The sequence below is a fragment of the Mixophyes fleayi genome, chromosome 9 (assembly GCF_038048845.1).
Source record: "Mixophyes fleayi isolate aMixFle1 chromosome 9, aMixFle1.hap1, whole genome shotgun sequence".
Classification (NCBI taxonomy): domain Eukaryota; kingdom Metazoa; phylum Chordata; class Amphibia; order Anura; family Limnodynastidae; genus Mixophyes; species Mixophyes fleayi.
The window spans coordinates 117,753,727-117,778,678 of record NC_134410.1 but is presented as its reverse complement, the minus strand read 5'-3'; the positions used below and the strand labels follow the sequence as shown (position 1 = coordinate 117,778,678).

Here is a 24,952-nt window from a genome sequence, read left to right as displayed (position 1 = left end):
AAGCAAACAAACAAACAGCGGGTTATTAGGACTGAACGCACATGAGATAAGACCGGGATTGTGAGGGAAGATTGTTCTGTTATGGACATTAAACTTCTAGGGCCTAATTCAGTAAGGGGCGTAAATGGCGATTTTGTGCGTACAGCCGCAAGACCGCTGCGCATGCCCAGAACAGAGTTATACGCCAGAGAACGCAGGCACGTTCAGTTCATGTTTGAGCGCAAAGGACACTTACTACAAACTACAATGTCAGGGAGGGAACGGGGCAAGGAAGGGGCGTTTGCCCGTAGTCAGTGTTCAGTAATGGCGTGCCAATCTCAAACGCACGCAGCAGCGTCTGATCCAAGCTAGGGTGTCTCTCAGATACTTGATTTTCAGCCAGCAACAGGTCTAGTCTAAGTGCCACTTACTAGTAATGGCAGCTGGGTATGCATGCGTTTGCTATCAGGAGCAACTGTAAAAAAATTTTTTTATGTACAATAGACATTCATAGCATACTAATAAATGTATATCATGGGAAAAAAATTAAATAGAAACAAACACTTTTTGTTATTTTTTTTATCATTAATGCCTATATTATTAACAGGTGACGTTATTTGAATAGTTTTGTGTTTTTTTTTGTTCGTTCGTGTGATTTTATATTCTACATATGTATTGGACATATCCTATAGTGTTTTGTTTGGTAGAGCTGAGCGGATCTAGACCCGTATTCATCACTGCACGTATTTTCACATCCGTTCCTTGTTGAATTTAGGTGTACGTATACCCGAGAGAGAGAGAGGGGGGAGAGAGAGAGGCTTAGTGGTTAGCACTTCTACCTTACAGCACTGAGGTCAAGAGTTCAATTCCCAACCATGGCCTTATCTGTGTGGAGTTTGTATGTTCTCCCCGTGTTTGCGTGGGTTTCCTCTGGGTGCTCCGGTTTCCTCCCACACTCCAAAAACATACTGGTACGTTAGTTGGCTGCTAACAAATTGACCCTAGTCTGTGTGTCTGTCTGTGTGTGTATGTTAGGGGCTTTAGACTGTAAGCTCCTATAGGGCAGGGACTGATGTGAGTGAGTTCTCTGTACAGTGCTGCGGAATTAGTTCTGCTATATAAATACATGAAAAAAACAGGCAGTATTTAACTAATGTGCAAAACAAAATCCTAATTTGCACCCCTTGCATTGTAACATGGTTTTGTCCAGGAGACTGAAATAAGAAGTTTCTCAACTTAAGATCCTTAATGAATCAGGCCCCTTGACCTTAATTCCCTCTAAGTATGAAATTGATATTTACAAAATTGGAATTTATTTTTATCAGAGTCCATTTATCAGATGTATATCATTGCAAATGTACTGATTTTTGTCATTGTGTTGTATTGATTTCTGAAGCTGTATGCCATGGAGGAGGAAATTTGTTGTTGTAACTTCTGAAGGCAGGCTAATCCTCTGCTTATTAAGTCTTTTCATCTCAAAAGTGACCAACATATCTTTTTAGTCTGAACGCATAGCATGGGGCCATTACCTTTCTATTCTGTGTAGCTTTTTCACCCTGTGTCTGAGAGATGGGAGACTTCTGAACAATGGAAACAGCAAGTGATTTTGCAAATCACAGATTGATGTCAATTTTTTTTTTAAAAGTTAACATTGCGTTAACTCCAAGTCTAGAGAATATATTACATCCTGAGGGCAAACACTGGAGTAATATCTCAGGCTTTGTGGTGCCAGCTAGGATCAAGGGGCTGGGTTACCCCCCTGTCAACATGTGTCTCAGAAACTGTATATAAAGAGCTCTGTGTAACCATGTTATGTATTATTCCATCTGTAACTTCTGGTTATCACTAGTACATCAGACTAGTGGGTAACTGTCTTGTAAGGACTTCTTGAGCTAATAAACAGCACTGTTTTGGTGTCTACCTACCTGCTGTAATTCCTGTGACCTACAGATTAGACCAATCTAATCTGTTATCCGGCTGTTCTGAGGTTGGGACCCAGCATCTAATAACAACGCTCTGCCCGCTACCCTGCAGCACTGTCCAGTGTGATAGACCAGGGGAAAACCAATAAACAGCAACCCTGATCTGAAGGCAAGAGGTCAGGGGTACCAGCAAGGGGGTACACTAGCAGCGAGAGTTACCCAGAAGGATGCCGTTCTAGGTGCCGTTGAAGGAACCTAGTGGTGGCATCAGAGCCCCTCCAATTCCGTTTAGAGGGGCGCAATTGTGATAAAGAAAGGGGACGGGGGCGAGCCAGGCCGGTCCGCAGCAACACGACAGGGTGCCATAGGAGGTCCATCTTGTCACAACTAGGTAGGCATGTTTTATATCTTTACAGCCATCTTATTACTACAGTGCTCCTATTTAGCCGCAGCAAACAGGTACAGAGGTGGCCAAGGCCGGGTACGGCAGAGGAAATACTGTATACAAGTCCCCAGGCGTGCCGTAGCTACGTATAATTGTAGGCCTTTTATGTGTCTTGTTTGCCTCTACAGTACGTGCACTGCTGTTCACATTCCCAGTGAGTGTGTGTTTGTTTAGGTGTATGTGTGTTTGCGGAAGCAGAGAGCCGGCAGGTAACCGCACAATTAGCTAACAAGTGGCTGTTTTGTGTAGGATTGTGGCTGATGTGTCTTAAGTGTTTTTATGAGTGGAAAATGTCTGTGCGAGCGAGCTAACAGACAAAGGCTCAGTGCATTAGGCTTTATTGGTCTGCGTTGCACACATCTGACGTTAAATCTATTAAGCAAGTCCTACCCGGCTTTTTGGAAGCAGGAAAGAAGAAAAAAAAAAAAGCTTCAAAAATGAAAAGCGGACAAGAATAAAAGGTACAAAAATATTCTAACCGACTCTGGCAATGGGATAATGGGATAAGAGAGAGAGAGGATTGGAGCCAGCAGATGGGACCTTCCATTTCAGGGATTGTTGAGAGGGACAGCTTTAAATAATAATACAAATACAAAACTGGAATAAAGCGGCATAAAATAATTAGTAAGCTATCATATTGTTAAAGGCATAATGCAGAAAATACTTTTTAGCCCCTCCGCTCCCCCCCCCCTCCCCTCCCGAGCTCTTTCCTTAGAAGAGCGCTGCGCAGATCTCTGTTGTAGCCTCTCAAGGACACTTCTTGCTGATAAATGGGGAAGTGTTTCTCAACGTCAAAGCTTCAAAAGGCAAAATCAGAGTGTGTGTGTCTGACTCAGGCGTAGTTCGGGACCCTTCCCTATCAGATGCATATTTCCTGGTTAATTGGATAATTAATGGTGAGAGAAGGAAACTCGTCTGCCAGGCGTTTGCAGGGTTCAGTGCCACATGTACACGAACCCAGACATTTATGTCTGAGTATAACCCATACTTGCCAACTCTCCCTGAATGTCAGGGAGACTCCCTGAAATAGGGGTGATCTCCCTCACTCCCTGAAGAGTCTGGCATTCTCCCTGATGCTGAGCCAGTACAAGACGTGGTTGGCTTCGCCATCTGTGGCATGATGACACAGCTCAGAAATTGTGTCCTATGTCCATGTATTGATGCCTATGGAGGTGGCCATTTTCATGGAGACCGAGATTTAATCAAAGACTGACAGGTAAGACAACATGACTTCAGTAATGGAGACAGAAATGTAAAAGACACTTCAGTCTCTAGCGATTCATTAGCTGCTTTTCTTTAACGCATAGTTGCCTACTCTGCCGAAATATCCGGGAGACTCCCGCATTTCTGGGGAGCAGGGCAACCTCCCGATTCTCGACCCTGCAATAGATAAGTGGCGGGGGGTCGGGCTTAATGATGCAAATATCGCATCATCTTAGCCCCACCCCCTGTTGTAATTGGCCGAAATCGTGACAATCGTTTAGAGGGAGGTGCCAAATTGATGCGATTCATCATGCCCTGACCCCACACGCCCACCTTCCCCAGGATCTCCCTTAAGCCAGCAAGGAAAAGTTGGCAGGTATGGTATAACCAGGTTAATGTCTAATGCATGATTAGCTGTGACGGTCTACTGTAAATCACAGTTATATATGATTATTAAATTGGGACATTATCTGTTGTGTTTTTTAAAGGGATAGTTCCTGCGTTGACCTCCATGGCTGTGCGCCTTTTATATGGTTACAGAAATCCTTGGGGACTTGTACACACCAATAGTTTTGCCTCTCTTGTCACCCCCAACCGTCCGGCTTTAGCCAGGAGGGTCACGATTCTAGGGGACGGTCCTCACAGCCAGGATTTTTGAGACTTATGAGGTGTACCCCAGTCACCATAGTGAGCGGGTACCACGGGCACCTGCAAATGATGTGTATGGCAATATAGGAGTGCTTTTTAGGGAGGGGGATTGGGGGCGGTGTAATGTATCCGCAGCACTAGGCATCTCCCAGCGGACATGTGGCACACCCCAACATGACGTGACCACGGCAATGCCAGGGGGCCTCAGATGGGGGGACATTAGCATCGCCCGGTCATTCGCCTCTCCAGGCCTTGTACTGGCCACACCCACAGTAGTTCCTCTATTGGGCATCAGATTGTATAATTTGGTCACCAGGATGAAGTGTTCACACAGTAGGTTAACCTCCGACTGACTAGTACAACTATTGATTAGATGTCGCCATTAAATTTCTAATCCTTGTGCTCATTCTGTAACATCAGAGGACCAAGGTAGGGGAATTTCTATGGTCAGTAGGGCTGCACGTGAAACAACTGGGGTTGCCCCTGGAAGTTTGGGATTCCTGGGAGAAAAGACGTAGGGATCAGTGATCTCTATGTGAACGCCCATTCACTATCAGACTATCATACGTTATGAGTGTCGGTGGCGGATTAGTTCCTGTGTGAGCCATCCCATATCCCTCCTACAGACGGACCTTTTCAGGTAATACAAATCGACTATATCCAATTACCACCTTGCAGGAATTTCAAATAGTTTAGTGCATAATGGGTAATTTTTATTTATTTTTGCATTTTTGTTACTGTTTCTTAAACAGCAATTTGAAGTTAAAGTGTAATGGATAATTTGCTATTATATTTACAAATATTTGACCAATTACCCCCTAATATCTGTAGCATTTACTGAGTACCCCCTTATGTATGTAGTTGTTTATCAAAACAACCCTTCTATCTGTCATTCTTTGGCAAGTACTCCCATATATATGTAAATATTTACCCCAAATGTCTGCAGACAACTACCAAGGACCCCCCTAATGTTTGTAAATAGTTATCATAAACCCTCTATTGTCTTTAAAAGTTTACAAAGGGCTCCTTATTGTTTTCAATAATAATAACAACAGGTATTGTTTATTCTGTGCGGGAAATTGCACAGTATTACTTCTGTTGTTCTGTAAGCTGGTTTTCATTTTCAGTATCTATTATTATTCTGTATGACGCTCTCTGAAAACCCATCTCTATTTTAGAGGTGACCTTATCCCCGATAATATTATTCACACTAATGCACCCTCACAACTCTCCCAATCTCTACTCTGAGCCACACTCGCTCCTCTTGTTTCAGCTGTGCCCTCTTACACTTAGAATGTAAGCTCTCTAATGAGCAGGGTCCTCCATACCCTTTGTTTTCATGTATGTGTTTATTTTGTCTACTTTCTATGTCCCTGTTTTATGTATGTCCTTGTCTTCCCTGTGGAGCACTTTGACGCCTTACAAATCTACGATAATAATAATAGTAATGACAGGATATACTGCAGGTAATTCTCAATATCCGGTATTGTTCTCTATGATGTGACATACTGCAGGTAATTGTTACTGTCACTCTTTTTTTGTTATTTTTGTTGTATTGTTTGTCCCAACATTTGTGTGTCCTTTGAACGAACATCTTTGTATTTTACAGTGTGTTCATATCTTAAACTATCATTACAAATAAAACTTTACACGTGCACAGTGAAATGGATGGGTTCCTTGATGACATGAACACAGCATTGCACCATGGTGGCGTGGATGTAGACGAATAGCGAGCACAGGAGATACAGGATGTAGGCGAATAGCGAGCACAGGAGATACAGTATGTAGGGGAATAGTGAGCACAGGAGAAGCAGGATATAGGAGAATAGCGAGCAGAGGAGAAGCAGGATGTAGGAGGATGTAGGAGGACACTGAGCACTGGAGAAGCAGGATGTAGGAGGATAGCGAGCAGAGGAGAAGCAGGATGTAGGAGGACAGTGAGCACAGGAGAAGCAGGATATAGGAGGATAGCGAGCAGAGGAGAAGCAGGATATAGGAGAATAGCAAGCACAGGAGAAGCAGGATATAGGAGAATAGCGAGCACAGGAGAAGCAGGATGTAGGAGAATAGCGAGCACAGGAGAAGCAGGATGTAGGAGAATAGCGAGCACAGGAGAAGCAGGATGTAGGAGAATAGCGAGCACAGGAGAAAAAGGATGTAGGAGAATAGCAAGCACATGAGATACAGGATGTAGGAGGATAGCGAGCAGAGGAGAAGCAGGATATAGGAGGATAGCGAACACAGAAGAAGCAGGATGTAGGAGAATAGCGAGCACAGGAGAAGCTGGATGTAGGAGAATAAAGAGCAGAGGAGAAGCAGGATGTAGGAGAATAGCGAGCACAGGAGAAGCAGGATGTTGGAGGATAGCGAGCACAGAAGAAGCAGGATGAAGGAGGATAGTGAGCAGTGGAGAAAGAGGCTATGGGAGAATAGCGAGTACAGAAGAAGCAGGATGTAGGAGGACAGTGAGCACAGGAGAAGCAGGATATAGTTGAAGAGCGAGCACAGGAGAAAAAGGATGTAGGAGAATAGCGAGCACATGAGATACAGGATGTAGGAGGATAGCGAGTACATGAGATACAGGATGTAGGAGGATAGCGAGCAGAGGAGAAGCAGGATATAGGAGGATAGCGAGCAGAGGAGAAGCAGGATGTAGGCGAATAGCGAGCAGAGGAGAAGCAGGATATAGGAGAATAGCGAGCACAGGAGACGCAGGATGCAGGCGAATAACGAGCAGAGGAGAAGCAGGATATAGGAGGATAGCGAGCACAGGAGAAGCAGGATGTAGGCGAATAGCGAGCAGAGGAGAAGCAGGATGTAGGACGATAGTGAGCACTGGAGAAGCAGGATGTAGGAGGATAGTGAGCAGTGGAGAAGAAGGCTATGGGAGAATAGCGAGCAGAGGAGAAGCAGGATATAGGAGGATAGCGAGCAGAGGAGAAGCAGGATGTAGGACGATAGTGAGCACTGGAGAAGCAGGATTTAGGAAGATAGTGAGCAGTGGAGCAGGAGGCTATGGGAGAATAGCGAGCACAGGAGAAGCAGGATATAGGAGAATAGCAAGCACAAGAAAAAAATGATGTAGAAGAATAGCGAGCACATGAGATACAGGATGTAGGAGGATAGCGAGCAGAGGAGAAGCAGGATATAGGAGAAAAGCGAGCACTGGAGAAGCAGGATGTAGGAGGATAGTGAGCAGAGGAGAAGTAGGATATAGGAGAATAGCGAGCACAGGAGAAGCTGGATGTAGGAGAATAGCGAGCACAGGAGAAGCAGGATGTTGGAGGATAGCGAGCACAGAAGAAGCAGGATGAAGGAGGATAGTGAGCAGTGGAGAAGGAGGCTATGGGAGAATAGCGAGCACAGGAGAAGCAGGATAATAGGAGAATAGCGAGCAGAGAAGAAGCAGGATGTAGGAGGATAGCGAGCGGAGGAGAAGCAGGATGTAGACGAATAGCGAGCAGAGGAGAAGCAGGATGTAGACGAATAGCGAGCAGAGAAGAAGCAGGATATAGGAGAATAGCGAGCAGAGGAGCAGCAGGATGTAGGACAATAGTGAGCACTGGAGAAGGAGGCTATGGGAGAATAGCGAGCACAGGAGAAGCAGGATATAGGAGAATAGCGAGCACAGGAGAAGCAGGATGTAGGAGGATAGCGAGCAGATGAGAAGCAGGATGTAGACGAATAGCGAGCAGAGGAGAAGCAGGATGTAGGACGATAGTGAGTACTGGAGAAGGAGGCTATGGGAGAATAGCAAGCACAGGAGAAGCAGGATGTAGGACGATAGTGAGTACTGGAGAAGGAGGCTATGGGAGAATAGCAAGCACAGGAGAAGCAGGATATAGGAGAATAGCGAGCACAGGAGATACAGGATGTAGGAGGATAGCGAGCACAGGAGAAGCAGGATGTAGTAGGATGTAGGAGAATAGCGAGCAGAGGAGAAGCAGGATATAGGAGAATAGCGAGCAGAGGAGAAGCAGGATGTAGTAGGATGTAGGAGAATAGCGAGCAGAGGAGAAGCAGGATATAGGAGAATAGCGAGCAGAGGAGAAGCAGGATGTAGTAGGATGTAGGAGAATAGCGAGCAGGGGAGAAGCAGGATATAGGAGAATAGCGAGCAGAGGAGAAGCAGGATAATAGGAGAATAGCGAGCAGAGGAGCAGCAGGATATAGGAGAATAGCGAGCAGAGGAGAAGCAGGATGTAGGAGGATAGTGAGCAGTGGAGAAGGAGGCTATGGGAGAATAGCGAGCACAGGAGAAGCAGGATGCCGGTATGTAGTTAGTATAGAAGATGCAGAAGCATAGTGAGCCCAGGAGAAGCCAGATGTAGGTGAGTAACTATACAGGAGAAAGAGGATGCAGGCATTTATGAAGCACAAAATAAGTAAAGTGCAAGTGCAGGTTGTTTGGTAAATGTTAGAAGTGCTTGCAAAAGAGGAAACCGAGCCTGTATTCTAAGGCTGACAAGGGCCCCCTCCAACAATGCTGTGATTTATTAGCTAGCCCCGGAAATCTATAGAGGAAAAGTTCTTCGCTGGGGTGGTTAATTGTGTTGGTAAACAATGTTTTTAGTAAGTATCAAAAACCTCCATAAACAGTAACTTTAAACCCTCTAACACATCAATATAAGCTGATAACACACATTGACCCCCCAGCTCTCTAACCTTCCCACTTTCCCTGTGCCTTATGGATGTATCGATCCACTTGGATCCAACCAGAGACTCCAGCAGGTCAGAGGTTTCAGATCACATCTGTCTACTGGCATCCCGACTTGGGCATCTCAAGAGTGCGGGCGGTGACCTGAGTGTACTAGTGTACTTCGATATGGCTCAGGGGGACCGGTGCTGGGGGGCAGAGTGCTTGAGAAGAGGGCGGTTAAAACAGATCAATAGTGGGATAGGGAGGGATGGCATAACCCCTGTGACCCGGTGACTCCCAACATGCTTAATGTGTGACAGTAAATCTGTGTTATGATTAGCAAGGGTGGAAAGGGACAGAAACAAGGCATGGATTGAAGAGTCTTTAATAAGAGCATGTTAAATCAGCTCTGCAGTATTTAACCTGACATAATGAACTCCCTTCCGTGTTAACCATATTCGCTAATGAAATATTGGTTAGAGTGTAAGCTCTGCTGGCTAGGGATTTACTAGAGAACTGCATTGTTTTGCTTTTTTGTATAGTTGAAAAATATCAAATCTTTTATGTATGATTTTTTTTAATAATACTTTTATAGAACGTTACAGATGTTTCAAATAGGCAAATATAGGTAATTTTGTCATGAGTTCCGGCTAGAGATGCTCACTGACACCCGTTAACTGGTTTTGGTTTTGGATCTGGATTAGCTACATGTTTTGGCTTTGATTTTTTTTTTTTTTTAGAATAAATCCTAAAATATGCTAAAATCCCATAATTTTGCTCTTTTTTTGTTCCTACATTATTCTTAACCTCAATAATACTAATTTCAAGTCATTTGCAGTCAATTTTGACCACCTCACAGATCACAATATTATTTTCATACACTTTCGGAGAAAGACTGCAGCGACCTGGCTGGAGGGTAAGCGACAGAGCAATGACACAAACACACGGCAGTTCCTAGCACATCTAGGACACAATGACACACAGCAGTGGCAGAAAAGAAAAATGGAGCAAGATGAAATTGTCCTTGGGCCCGCCCTCCCTCACCCACCATTATATTGGATCTTCAAAAGGAATCCAAACGACATAACTATGACGTTTTGCCTTGTTTTCCAATCCGAAAAAGCGCACCGGCTCAGCTCGGTACTGGGATCTGCTAAGTTCGGGTATATTTGATTCCCGGGAAACCGAGCCTGAGTCCTGGCTATATATGGATTTATCACAGCGCAAAAATCTGCTCCGAGCGTGAGGGATTGACATATAAAATCTCCTAAATAAAATAAATAAAGGGGGAATTTCAAACCCCTGCGATGTGCCACGGATCGCCTCTGGAACGGTCACGTGGTAATGTAATATTACACATCTTTCCTCGCACCCTATAGATGTGGGCAGGGAAACCCGTGATGTTCGGGTACCTGGATATGAGCGCAGACGGACATCGTGGTGATGTCCGGTGACTCATGGCGGAGAATTAATAATAATGTTCTTGCAATGAGGGGGTTAGAGTCACATGAAATAATTAGCTTCAAACACCCACATAATGACAGCCCTAATGTCCCCTCACTCTCGCCATTTATTTAATCCATTCAGAAAGCGAAAGTAAGCCATATTTTAGTAGAAAGATGTAAAACTTTAAATGAATAAAGGTGAATGGTCCTAAACTTTGAAGGAACGTTTCATGGTTTCTACCACGCGCCTTCTCAGGATCACTCACCAGCAGGGGCGGATCTAGAAAAATGCTGTACCCGGGGTGAGATAGGGGGGGGCGATTTAGGCCCCGCCCCTTTCTAACATCTTAGGCTGCTGACGGCTGCACACTATGTGCAGGTCCGTCCAGCTGTGACTGGCAGGGACAGTGTGCTGCCCGGCTGCTCTGATTGTGTTTTAAACACAGAGCAGCCGGGCAGCACACTGTCCCTGCCTGTCACGGCTGGACGGACCTGAACATACTGTGCAGCCGTCGGCAGCAAGTGTCTGCTAGGGGGGACGATCGCCCCCCCTGGATCCGCCACTGCTTACCAGTGTGTAAAACTCCTTCACGCAAGGTGAGCGCGCATCTTGTAATGCGCAAATCGGACAAGTAGGCTACTTGCAGGTGTGTACATTGTGTAGCATCTTGATATTAAGAAATAAAACGGGCGTTGCAGCGACCATACTTTTACACTGGTTGATACTTTAAAACCTGGGAGTGGTCCAGAAAATTAGAGACAGTTGGCAAATATGCGAGAATTGCTCTTTTATCAGGGTGTGTTTGCAATTTACAGTGCAAGGGAAATAAAGTTGACAGTGTTTTTAGCTAATTATCGGGCCAGTCACACGATAAACGATATCACCGGATATCACATTAGTGGTGCGAGCTGCAACGATGAACAATTATCATTCCAAAGTACTTTTGTATCGTTCCATTTCAGTTTTAAACCAAACTAAAAATCTCGGTCAATGATGGAACGATCCCAATTCTGCTCCGTGTATGCACTCGTGATCGGCAGTGTCCATAGATCTCTATGGAGTGTGCAGAGTCAGGATCTTTTCAGCCGATGGTTATGACAGATGAAGAGCACAGTATAGTGTGTACACAGGAATCGGCTGCTGATCGGTAAAATCTCTAACGATATCGCATCGGGATAAATTTTTAGTAGTGTAAGTAGGAAGTAAATTAGTGATGGCTGTTATCACGCGCTTTGCTGCCTTAATGCAATACACCAGCTCTTCTGCGTTTCTGTCTGGAAACATTGGCAGGTGGCAAAGTCCAAAAAGCACGTTAAAGAAGGGTAAAATGATTTTATAAGGGGGCATATGGATTTAGTGTCGGCAGGTGTGATCTCATTGCAATACCTGAGTGGCTTCCGCTCCGTACACACTATGGTCTGTTATACACAAGTCACAAACAGTTACCTGTCTATTGCTCTCCAGAAAGCACTCACCTTTTACACTCTTTCTTGCCCCTGGGTCAGAAGGGCAGGTGAGAGGGGCTGGGAACTTGCAGTGTTTTCTAAGCCCCTTACTCTGAGTGACCAGATGGGCATCTCAGTCCGGCCGACTTCTATGAGGTCCTTGTCATCTTTTTTTACACTGTAACTTTGACTGCTGTCCCCTGAGGGGAAGCTTTGTGATGTGTGTATGTGTGTGTATTTACCCTGCTGAATCTCTGATCCCCCCCCCCACCTCCTAGGCAGCCTGTCCCAGAGGCATGCGGATAATATCCTCTTTCAGTAGACAGTCAGCAGAGCCTGAGAAGAGCGCTGCAGGCCACAGCGAAGGAATCCAAGCCGTGGCTGTACAAAGCCACCTTGTTAAAATCATTCAGATCGTCGCCAGTGACAGCCGTTCTCCATTCTACACTCTCCGCCTTATTGGGGAAAAAAAGATCTATGGAGCCAAAATTGTTGCAGTTCAGTTGCTGGAAGCTTTTATAAGCAAAGGTCTCTGCAACGTCTTCATGCTTGTCAAATGTCCCTGATTTCCCGGAACAATCCCGATGTTTATTGTTTTATTGCTGGTAATTTTTGTCCCTAAAAATGACCACTTTTATTTATGCCCGGCCAAGCGGGACACACTTTCCTTGTTCCCTTATGCTGGGTGTAATTTGCTTAATGTTTCGCATTTACTGAGTGCAATTTTGAGTATCATAAGAGTTCTCTTATGTATGGATAGCTGCACAGTACCACTTCTCTTGTTAGGTATGCTGGGTGTAATGCTCAGTATCGGCTCTTATGTGTATGTATAGATAGCTGCACAGTACCACTTCTCTTGTTATGTATGCTGGGTGTAATGCTCAGTATCGGCTCTTATGTGTATGTATAGATAGCTGCACAGTACCACTTCTCTTGTTAGGTATGCTGGGTGTAATGCTCAGTATTGGCTCTTATGTTTATGTATGGATAGCTGCACAGTACCACTTCTCTTGTTAGGTATGCTGGGTGTAATGCTCAGTATTGGCTCTTATGTGTATGTATAGATAGCTGCACAGTACCACTTCTCTTGTTATGTATGCTGGGTGTAATGCTCATTATTGGCTCTTATGTGTATGTATGGATAGCTGCACAGTACCACTTCTCTTGTTAGGTATGCTGGGTGTAATGCTCAGTATTGGCTCTTATGTTTATGTATGGATAGCTGCACAGTACTTCTTCTCTAGATCTTTGTTCTGAGTGCAATTCTGAGTATCATAACGCTTCTCTTGTGTATGCTTGGTGTAAATCTCAGTATCTCCACTTAGCTATGTGTATGGTCAGCTGCATATTACTACAGCTGCATATTACCACTCACCTTGTTCTGTATGTTGCTTGTAATTCTCAATTTAGCCCATGTGATAGCTTCAAGTTGTGTTGATCTCTTGCTGGCATGTCCTTAAAGATGAAAGGTAATAATGGATAAGTTAATTGTGAAGTCAAAGGGGTGTGGAGTGGGGTGTAGGTTAGAAGACAGGTGATAAAGGAAGATGTTATTTATACAGCAGTTGCGGTAACAAAAGAGACCAAAAAAAACAATTGTCAAAAATAACAGTTCATGGATATGCCTGGCAGGCGAGGGCGGGCAGAGGATGCTGCTGGGTACACAGCCCAACCCTCTCGGGCAGCCACTTCTTAGCCTGCCACCGGCCACGTCCATGCAGTGTGTGGCCGCAAAGTTACTGGGTATGACAGACTTCTGGCATGCCCACTAGATGGCTCGCGCTGGCCATCCATCTACCAGGGCAGTGGTAGGTCTCCACTCGCTGATTGGTGTATGGCTGGAAGTATATATCAATCAGAGTGCAGGATGCTGTCAGATGGAAAAACAGGTATATGTGTGAGAGAGAGAGAAGGAGAGAGGGGTGGGGAGAGAGGGGTGGGAAGAGAGGGGTGGGAAGAGAGGGGGGGGGAGAGAGAGAGAGGGGTGGGAAGAGAGGGGGGGGGAGAGAAAGAGAGGGCGGGGGAGGGGGAGAGAAAGAGGGGGGGGAGAGAGAGGCTTAGTGGTTAGCACTTCTACCTTACAGCACTGAGGTCAAGAGTTCAATTCCCGACCATGGCCTTATCTGTGTGGAGTTTGTATGTTCTCCCCGTGTTTGCGTGGGTTTCCTCTGGGTGCTCCGGTTTCCTCCCACACTCCAAAAACATACTGGTACGTTAGTTGGCTGCTAACAAATTGACCCTAGTCTGTGTGTCTGTGTGTATGTTAGAGAATTTAGACTGTAAGCTTCAATGGGGCAAGGACTGATGTGAATGAGTTCTCTGTACAGCGCTGCGGAATATGTGGCGCTGTATGTATGTATGTATGTATGTGTGTATGTGTGTGTATAATATATATATATTTCATTGCTATATCTACCTCTCTCTCTCTCAGTATGTAGGGATACTATATAAGGTTCTCTGTACTGAATAAAGCATGAACACTTTTACTGAATATTTATAAACAAAAATGAACTTTAAATATAAATAGGATATTTTTCCTGAGCATGATTCAGTCTTTAGGTCACTCTATGTGCAGTTTGCCTAACTGAACTCTTTGATATGTACACATTGTGTTTAGAGCAGGTAAATTGAATTCCCTCTGGCAGCAGTTGGGTTAACCTATAAAACACCCATTAAAAAAGCGTTACGGTTGACTGCTTCCACTTTCATTGTATCTCAGAGAGTTGTAGCCAAGTGGGTCTTGCTCTCCTAATCTCTCCCCTCTCTCCGCTCCTGTAAGGACCAGTGGCACCTCCCGCAGATTCAGGCCACCTGCGGTGACAGTACAGCTGAGGGAGATTAGCCTTTTCCAGTAGAAAGGAGCCATTACAGTCGTGCAATAGACTATCACTTCCGCTAGGAGAGACCCAGAGATGAGATATTGATCGAGGTCATCTCAGCGGGCCTGACAGGCTTACAGATCAGCCCCGAGAATCCGGCACGCCAGGGAGCTAGGAGTGTGGCGGCCTGTTTTGTGGAAGGGTGATATGCCAGGTTGTAGGGGATGTGCAGGAGAAAGTCCAAGAAAATGACATTGAGCAACTTTGACTTCTAATTAGATATCTCATATCATATTAGGACATAGATTTATCAATCCTTGCTTTTAGCAGCCAATCAGATTCTAGCTATCATTTGTCTAGTACTTCTAGATAAATGTTAACTAGAATCTGATTGGTTGCTATGGGCAACACCTCCACTTTTCTTTTTAGAAAGTTTAATAAATGCACTTGGTGTTTTACCAAGTACTAAGCCTATGAACAGGAATAACGTACCTCATAGAATAAATATGTCACTTATTGTAGGCTGAATATTGGTCTAGCCCACTAAATACCATTTTGAGGGAATGAGCCTACAATAAGTCTGTCAGTTAATGAGGATTGAGGAACTAGGGAAGATACCTGCTCCCTTTGGTTTAATCCACAAAATGGCTGCCTCCAGTGTATGGGGATGATAGGTCTACTTGCAAGTTTTGCAGGACACGGCACTGGCTATCAGTAAACAATTTAATGGCTTCGCCCTTTTCCACAATCCAACACCCTGTCTATAAACCGGGGTTATCTTATCTTCTGTGTCACATGTTTCTCCCCGATAGCAAATTATTGCAGAATATCTTGGTGTCCGCCTCAAATTTATTTATTACAAAGCATTAATGCATATTTAACTACTCTCCCAGAATATCCAGTAGTTCTCCTAGAAGTGGGGGGGAAAGGGGGCCTCAATGACACGATTTGAGGGAAATTGCGTCATTTTGGCTCCGCCCCTGTAGTTCTGTGCTGCAGAGGGCGGGGCCAAATGGCTTGCATCACTGCGCCACATCCAAGTACAGTTGCCTCTTGTCCTCCCCTCCGAAAAGGTCCAGGAGGGGAATTGAATAAAGTTGCCAACTATGCATTAATGGTGTCTATATTTACCATTAATTTGTATTGGAAAAATTAATTTGCATTTTCCAGTGTTCCTTTTAGAATTAAGATTTCATATAAATCTTGGGCAACACGGTGGCTCCGTGGTTAGCACTTCTGCTTTACAGCACTGTGTGGAGTTTGTATGTTCTCCCCATGTTGGCGTGGGTTTCCTCCAGGTGCTCTGGTTTTCTCCCACACTCCAAAAACATACTAGTAGGTTAATTGGCTACTATCAAAAATTGACTCTAGTCTGTGTGTGTGTGTGTGTGTGTGTGTGTGTGTGTGTGTGTGTGTTAGGGAATTTAGACTGTAAGCCCCAATGGGACAGGGACTGATGTGAATGAGTTCTCTGTACAGCGCTGCGGAATCAGTGGCGCTATATAAATAAATGGTGATGATGATGATGATATAAAAATCTTACTGCATCGTTTTACAAAAACTTTGACCACTAAAGACAACCCAAAAAAAAGTTTTCTTGTATTAACTAATTGTGTTTATTTCTATGATCTGCAGTCTGATAATTATGATTTATTTTCTGTATAATATTCTGCTCCATTACTCCACCTGTGTTTTTTTTTTATTGGGGGAAAGTTGAAATATAAATTGATAGATAAAAAAATAATATTTTTTATTTATATGCGCAATCATACTAAACAAAAAGTGACATAGCTCTAGACATGAGAACACTAAACCACCTTCATCCACAACCCACTAATCTTACTTTATAGTCTCTCTATCTGTAGGAGTTTTATCAGCTCTACAGAGAAATCATGATCGCAGAAGACGGACCCCCCACTGACTTATGTTTCCAGCGAGATCTGTAATCCGAACCTGCAAATGTGACAGCCAGAGACACATTGCCTTTATAGACCTCAATAAACAGGTCTGTGGCATCTATAAATGAAATAACATATAGCATGCATAACTATACACAAAGGAGTTTATTCATTAATGATCAGGGGTTTTCCCCGGATAATTAACTATTATTGGAGCACGGTGGCTCAGTGGTTAGCACTTCTGCCTTACAGCACTGGGTTCATGAGTTCGATTCCCGACCATGGCCTTATCTGTGTGGAGTTTGTATGTTCTCCCTATGTTTGCGTGGGTTTCCTCCGGGTGCTCCGGTTTCCTCCCACACTCCAAAAACATACTAGTAAGTTAATTGGCTGTTATCAAATTTACCCTAGTCTCTCTCTCTCTGTCTGTCTGTCTGTGTGTGTGTGTATGTTAGGGAATTTAGACTGTAAGCTCCAATGGGACAGGGACTGATGTGAGTGAGCTCTCTGTACAGCGCTGCGGAATTAGTGGCGATATATAAATAAATGATGATAATTATTTTTTTTGTGCATGAATACTTTTAATTTTGTTGGATGATGATTGTGGCCCCGGTACCAAATTGGGTACCGGGGCCACTCCACTACGCAGTCCAGATAGATGCGTATCAGATATTAAAATACGTTGACTGTTGCTGCCAAATCAAAAATTAATGAAAATGACCTGTCATCGTCGAAAACAAGAGGTAGTGACGCGCTCGAACTACACCCTGTATATGCTGCAGAGGATGTAGGAGCAGCCACCTGTGCAGTGGACTTCAGACCAGTTGGAGGAGGTATTGTGGCCCCGGTACCAAATTGGGTACCGGGGCCACTCCACTACGCAGTCCAGATAGCTGTGAGGTGTTCAGAATAGACTGGAAATTAGTGGAAATGATTCTTATTGAATGTTATTGAGGTTAATAATAGCGTAGGAGTGAAAAAAAATAAATGGGATTTTAGCACTTTTTATGCTTTTTTAAAAATAAATCAGAACCAAAACCTTTCGGCGGGTGTTTTGGCAAAACAAATCAGAACCCAAAACCTCAAGCTAATCAGAACCCAAAACAGAAAACACTAAAAAGTGGCCGGTGTACACCCCTAAAAAAAAGCCAGTATTTAACTTGTGTGCAAAATAATAAACTAATTTGCACCCCTTGCATTGGGACAGTTTGTCCAGGATCAAATTTACTCCCTTTTTTGCCCTGCTCTCCTTAGTGACTCAGGCCCTTCAAGCGCAAGTTGCCGTAGATGCAGAATACAAGACATAAGTTGTACGCGTGCACAGTCAATTTCATGCCAAGACTCACGTTTACATTGTGCAACTATTTTCAGCCCTGTCATGCTTTGTAAGGGGGGTCAAGAAAGAAACGCAAGCAGCTAATAAATGGCAATGCTATATTTATTGCGGTTTAATACTTATGTCCAATTTTCCTTATTTTACCAGCTATTTCATGTGAATCTTTTATTGATGTTTTAGTTATTGATGTCATTAGTTTGGTTTTTCTTCTAGATATTTGCTTATTTCAGTTGTTGTTTTTATACAGTTCAGAATATACTCTGCTCATATATATTTGTGCTCTCGTTATCACACTTCTGTCAGTGCCACCATAAAAAAATGCAATAATATTTATTAAACAACCCCTGATTTCTGGCCTTTTCCCCCCATTTAAGCTGTAACGCATATGTCAATATTTGAAAAGAAAAATAATTGGGGCAAATAAGCCGCACCAACTCCACCCCAGTTATAAATCAGACCAAAATCAGGACTAACACACAGAGCAATGTTTGGGACGTTTATCCCATCCCGTCTTGCACTTTCTAACCTGCAGTTCCTCCCAGTATACATTCCATGAGCATACTCTCTATTCATCTCCAGTCACCCCAACACCTGCAAACGTGCTGTAGTCAATGGTCAACATTATGCAGATCTCCTCTGATAATTAAGAGGATGTTTTTTTACATCAGGAGATCTACAGCAGCCATGAGTATTCACGTTCAGTAGGGACATCAATTGCTGGGTTTCCCTAAACCAGTGATGGCTAACCTGTGACACTCCAGGTGTTGTGAAACTACAAGCCCCAGCATGCTTTGCCAGCTATCAGCTAGTTATCTACTGGCAAAGCATGCTGGGGCTTGTAGTTTCACAACACCTGGAGTGTCACAGGTTAGCCATCACTGCCCTAAACCCTAGTACATATATAAGGGCTCAACACTAAACCCCACACTGCCACCAGACAGACACTTACACCTGTGGCTGCTGCTCATTCTCCACAACAAGTACCATAATTAGGAAAGGACACCAACGTTACAGGATATTGCATAGATACATAATGCAACCTTATCCAGATAATGTTGGCGTCTTATGTGTATATGCAATAACCTGTAAACTATATCCTCATATTAAGGGGTAGATTTCGCAAACCTTTTTCAAAGGAAAACTGATGGTGTTGCCCATAGCAACCACATTGCTTATCTAGTACATTCTAGAAAATGCTAGCTAGAATCTGATTGGTTGCTGTAGGCAACACCTTCATATTTTTCCCATTTCCTCTGTGACTTCTAATATCCATATAATTTCCAGCAGTAAATGCATTATCCCATCTATATTAAGCGAACAGATATGTCACATGATGCATTTTGAAAGTATTCCGCAGAGCAGTCAGCAATGGTACAGGACTTAACGGTATGAGGATCACCTCATAAAAGCTGCTTGCTTTGTATCAAGCTAACACAATAGCCTTGACAGTTGCTTTAAATAATTGAGTGTGTTTGTGTGTGTATAACAGACATATTTTGTTTCTAAAATAAATTAGACTTTACAGTATTCATGTTAAGAGCTTCCTTTCCAGGTGACAGGTACAAAATGATGCTATTTGCTGTGAAACGCGTCACCAAGGCCCCCATCCCGCCCCCCCTCACTAGTCCAAGAGAAATTCCTGTGCTTTCCCGGAGGCCCGGGAGAACCATCCGAAATTCTGGAGTCTCCCAGACATTTCAGGAGACTAGGAAAGTATGAACTATATTAACGTATATATAATTATTTTATATGTGTTTCGCTTCTGAACACTTTTCCCTTCAACAACATCCAGAAATACGCCCCTATACAACACATTAACAAAACAAGACCGCTGCTCTTAAGGATGGTGAATATAGTTTTATTTTTTCTTAAATGTTTTATAAGCTCTACCGAAATGTTTTTTTCTTTAATATCTACGTATTAACAGCAAGTTTAACCTATGAAACTATACAAATCCCTGTAATTGCTGTGCCACAGGACTGAGGAAGCCAGAGACAGACTTCCCTAACCTGTGATTTACTGCACAAAAGATCTGTAATGATGGCAGAAACCAATCAATGAGTGCGGGGAAGCAGAGGAAAGGAGGCGAATAACGTGCACACAGAATACAGTTCCTCTATTGCCGCTTTGTGTCGTTTCCCGTTTTCACTTTGTCGGAGCTGTGACCTTCTTTTGCGTACGGTGATATTCTTTTAACCTGTAAACCAGACAGAAAACAGGGGCGGAGGGTAGCAAATTAGCAAAAAAACGTCTTCATTCATGCAAATCAATTTCAGGACTGCATAGAAGTCACAAGGTCAATCGCATTTGTTAATAAGTCAAGGAGCCACTTATTAAAATAATGCATGAATTACGTGGTTTCGTTTTTACCCCTCCCTCGTCAACTCCTTAAAAGACGGAAGGGTGACTGCAGATCACTGGTGATTCAAAAGCTTTGAATACAGCAATTAAAAGCCGAAAAAAGGCTTTTATGTTAATGCTGAAGGAGCATGTTAAGTATTTTCTAAATAGCGGCATTGACAGAACAGGTACAAGACACTGTAAACTTCGGTACAATAGAAATAAAAGGTGTTTGAACACACAAATTTGAATGTTTAACCCAATACGTCGCTGAGCAAATTGTTTGCCAACAAGTACCTTTATATCCTTGCAGCCGGCAGAGTGGCAATAAGGATTTATGGCAATTAAAAGCCACTTTTTAATACTGGTATGTTTATCCGGTGTTTCTCTCAGTGGCTTCTTGCAGGACAGATTGTAAGGGTGACTGTATTTGAGAAAGCCAGATGCACCCATTCTAGGATATCGTGAAAACCTGTCTTGTTTGTACAGAATTCACATTCTTGTTTTAAAGGTCAGTATTCCAGTGTGACTTAACGTTTTCACAATCTAATGGTTACCTGCTTCCTTATCAGCTTCAAGAGCCCTAAAACAATCACCAGCTCGGAGATGTGGAGCCTGAATACTAGGAAAGAAGTCTATGTAAAAAAACTTAACATTTTCTTTTTTTTTCTCCTTTTGACCCATCTGGGAGTGTCTTCATTTTCTGAGCCTGTATCTGGCATTTTTCTGAATAAAACTACTCTTCTGCCTTTAAGGGGCATATTTAAATAAGGCGGCAGATGGCGATAACGCACATAAAGCGCCAATATGGTAACGCGACATTGCAGAATCCCCTTAGCAACCCTATGTTGGTGAAAAGGGAAATTTGCGATGTTGCGGTAATGGGAAGCGTGCAGCCACAAGTAACAACGATCTGCTGTCTTAATTGAATATGCCCCTATGAGTTCTCTCATTACAATACCAGTGAAATGAATGGGTACGAGATTTAAGCAGGTCTTAGGGCTCATCTCCGCTCCAAAACTGGACGCTAGAAAAATTTCCAGCTCCAAAAAAGTGCTTTGTCCAAGGAAAACTTGACAGATAGAACCTCTATGGTAGCAGAACCTCTATGGTAGCAGCTATTAAGAAGCAATGTTACCCATCATGCACTGCGCTGCTTTCCACACGTAAATATAGTGCAAAATCTGTCGGAGCTGTGTTGCTCTAAACCAGCGATAGGAACCCGATACACTTCAGGGGCCCCATTGGGGGCCCTCTAGCCTTTAAAATGGCTGCAATTACCCTTAGTCTCAGCAAGGACAATAATATTAATCAGACACACCCATCTGTAATAATATATCGGCAGGCAAGACAGATTTGACAATAAAACAGGAAGGGACTGGGGGCCACAGCTGACGGCTCAGAGGGCCGCCTGTTGCCCACTAGCTCCTCTAAAATGCACCATTTCTCCCCTCACGTTTTTACAGACATGTCAAGTGTTTGAAGTAAAAAAATAAATAAACGCCAAAAGTATAAATATACCTCACCTCACGGCGTTGATCCTAATGAATCCAGACGCATCACAGGGCTCATAATCCCCCTGCTTGTCCATGCTGTGTGGGAGAGACAAAATGAAGCCTTTAACAAGTGGTAAAGAGAAGCTGGTTGCACAAAAACAATTATATTTAGGAGGCACCAATTGTATTCACACTGAGGGCGGCCATTTTGTCGGCTGCACCAATATTCATAAGAAGGCAGCCAATCGTGGTGCAGAGTGCTTCATGTCTAGTGATATCACCGGCTCCTCAGTGGTCTCAACTGTGTATGTAATAGGTTTAATTAAAAAGGTACAGGACTCCCATGTAAATGACCATATACCAATTACATGGGCGTTTACCATGGTAATTTATTTTTGAAGGGGGTGGCAATTGTCCAGATAAAAGCTGGTAACATTATGCTTCACCGTTTTATAATTAATCAATGTTCTCTGAAGGAAATCAGTTGAGTGTATGAGGAAAAAAAGCAGTGACTTTAATATCCCTCACTGTTCCTCTTTGTAGGATTAAAACAGAGTTTAGTCAGAGCGGACCTAGTCCCGGGCCCCCAGACTCAATGCAACCGACAATTTTACCTGCTCTCCGTCTCACCAGCGCTGTCAGAGTGCATTTTGTTTTGGCAGGAAGCCCAGGATTGAACAAAAACTCTGAATATATAATGTACTAATATTCAACAGTAAAAATAAATATTGAGAATGTCATTATTTGAATAAAATTGAGTTACGGCCACAGCAGTTCTGGTGGGAGGGGCTTACTGTACCCGGTCTATGTCAGACGGCCCCTCCCCCCCATGCTTCTTCTCCAGTCATAAGGAGACGCTGGAGCCAGATGCGTGCAGATCTGCATTGGCGCATATGCGTTCTCTTGTGTGTACAATAATCTTGCTTGTAGATTAATATGTTCACATCTCTGTTATTGTTCCTACAACCCCTCATAATCCTACTGAGCCCTGAAGCTGTTCTAATAAGGTTATTGTTCATTATTTATAGTTAGCCTTTAATGCATCCTATGATGAAAGTCCTTTTCATCGAGTGATGATAGTAGGTGGATTCTGCAACACGGGTACATATAGAAAAGGGGATGGATTATATGTATGTTTGCAGAATTATCCTAGTATCCACTTCAGGGGCAAACGCAGGATTTGTAAAGTGGGATTTCAACACCACGCCGCCAGTGGGCGTGACCAGCATGCATGGGGGCGTGGCTATAATATTAGACAGTGCTTGGCTCCTCTCCAACTCTTCCTATCCCTATAATATACATGGGCAACGCTGGGTGCACTACTGTTAGTAGAGCTGTGTGGAGATGGAGCTGGGTCCAGCCACCTCAATTATACAGTGCCCCAGGCTTGGAGGGGGGGTTCCAGGCACTAGTTTGCCTATGCACTTTAGTTAGCTGGATGGTGACACAGAACATAACAATAGGCTATCTTCTTTATTGATACTTTTTAAAGCCAACAGACAGATGTGAATCCACTGAAAGTTGATACATTTGGCTAAATCTGGTTCTCCTTTGGCACAAGCCTTTAGAGAACACAGCAAGAACTAGCTCAGAACACTGGTAAATATTCTTGTACATTATAAGGAAATTAAGGAAATATATCCAGGTGCGGCACAGTGGTTAGGATTACCAGCTTACACTGGGGCCTTGGGTTCAACACCAACCAGAGAACCATCTCCCTGGAGTTTGTGTGGGTAGATTTGTTGGCCAAAGTGTACTGGATGCACACATAAAAACGGGACTTTGCCTAGGTGACCATCTAGTGACCTTCAAGGTGTGGACCTGCTCTCGGCCTTTGGAGATGCCGCCACAAACTAGGCGACTCCGTAGTCTGCACTGGCTGGAGTTGGGTGAAGTGAGGGCTTTTTCTTGCAAACGTTTGGTCCTTTGCAGATGGCATCTTTTCCCAGAATGCCAGAATACAGTTGTTGAATTGTACAGCGCCGCGGAATATATTGTCTCTAAAGAGAAGCTAAATGCCCGTATATGGTCATGAAATGTTATACATCTCGCCAGTGGCCTTAAGTGTGGATTTCCCTCTAACATTTTTTACTCCTGCTGGGACATAACACTTCCCATACACAGTGCACTCTAATTCGATGAGTTTGATTCCCGACCATGGCCTTATCTGTGTGGAGTTTGTATGTTCTCACCGTGTTAGCGTGGGTTTCCTCCGGGTGCTCCGGTTTCCTCCCACACTCCAAAAACATACTAGTAGGTTAATTGGCTGCTATCAAAATTGACCTTATCCTCTCTCTGTGTTTGGTCTTTGTGTGTGTATGTTAGGGAATTTAGACTGTAAGCTCCAATGGGGCAGGGACTGATGTGAGTGAGTTCTCTGTACAGCGCTGCGGAATTAGTGGCGCTATATAAATAACTGATGACGATTAACAAATTTGTTAAAAACTCCCCAGTAATCTCCCCCTTTGGAATTCTAAACCAGTCCCATTTCTATGCAGCCTTGGGCGACCTATTTTGGGTCTATGCCCACAAACAAACAATGTCCCACCAGCCAAGGGGCTACGTGGCCCACAACAACAAGAGCCACGATGGCAACAAGGTGCCATTTTTCCACACCCTGAATCTTGTCTCATGTAAACTCCATCTGGATTTACTTTCACACCAAACAATATTAATCACCATCATTTCTGGACATTTCTTATCCCCTTTAAGATGTCTTTCTTCCGCCGGCCTTTGCTCGCTTGCTGTTAATATCGAACTAAGTATTACTGCAAGATTGAAACACAGGGATTGTAAAAAATCAAAACCGCTGCCTTGCCCTGCCAACGTCTACTACCCCTCCCAATATAAATTACCACCATCCTTAAATTGTGGGAGAGAAAAAAATAAAAAAAAATCCACACGACTGGAGAATGATTTTACCTCCCTTGACGTGAAACTAAAGTATGAAGGAAAGAGACAGAGAAGAAAACCGGTGGCTTTTATTTTTGCTCATTGAAGTGACTATGACCTGCTCTATAATTACGTTACTTTATACCCACTGTGCGAAGGCATTTCCACCCTGTGTTAGTTGTAACAGCTCGCTCGCTCCCCCTGCTTCCCGTTATGCTGTCATTCAAAAGCTTTCAAAGCAGAAATGCAGAAGTCAAAAAGAAGAAAAGGCAAATGGTTGGAGACACGGTGAGTATAAAAGCCGGCTCTCTCCTGATCGTGCTCACTTTAGGATTTTTTTTCCCCCCCCCCCCTTCTTCTTTTGACTTTATTCATCGAATCTCCAAGAGAGAGTGACATAATGAGGGGGGTGGATGTGGTTTGAGAAGCTGCTGATTTGGAAAC

The 24,952-nt window shown here is 43.7% G+C and overlaps 1 protein-coding gene across 1 annotated transcript in view; it reads right to left on the bottom strand.

Moving 5' to 3' along the window:
* Positions 1–19,622: 19,622 nt before the first annotated feature.
* The window catches only part of ASS1 (argininosuccinate synthase 1), a 69,596-nt gene continuing 64,266 nt past the window's right edge, over positions 19,623–24,952 (bottom strand). Inside the window, exons 15-16 of the mRNA XM_075185219.1 lie at positions 21,647–21,712; positions 19,623–19,977 (exon numbers count right to left, since the gene is read on the bottom strand). Coding sequence (XP_075041320.1) covers positions 19,926–19,977; positions 21,647–21,712 — 118 coding nt within the window. The 3' untranslated portion in view covers positions 19,623–19,925. The remainder of the gene's footprint in view (positions 19,978–21,646; positions 21,713–24,952) is intronic.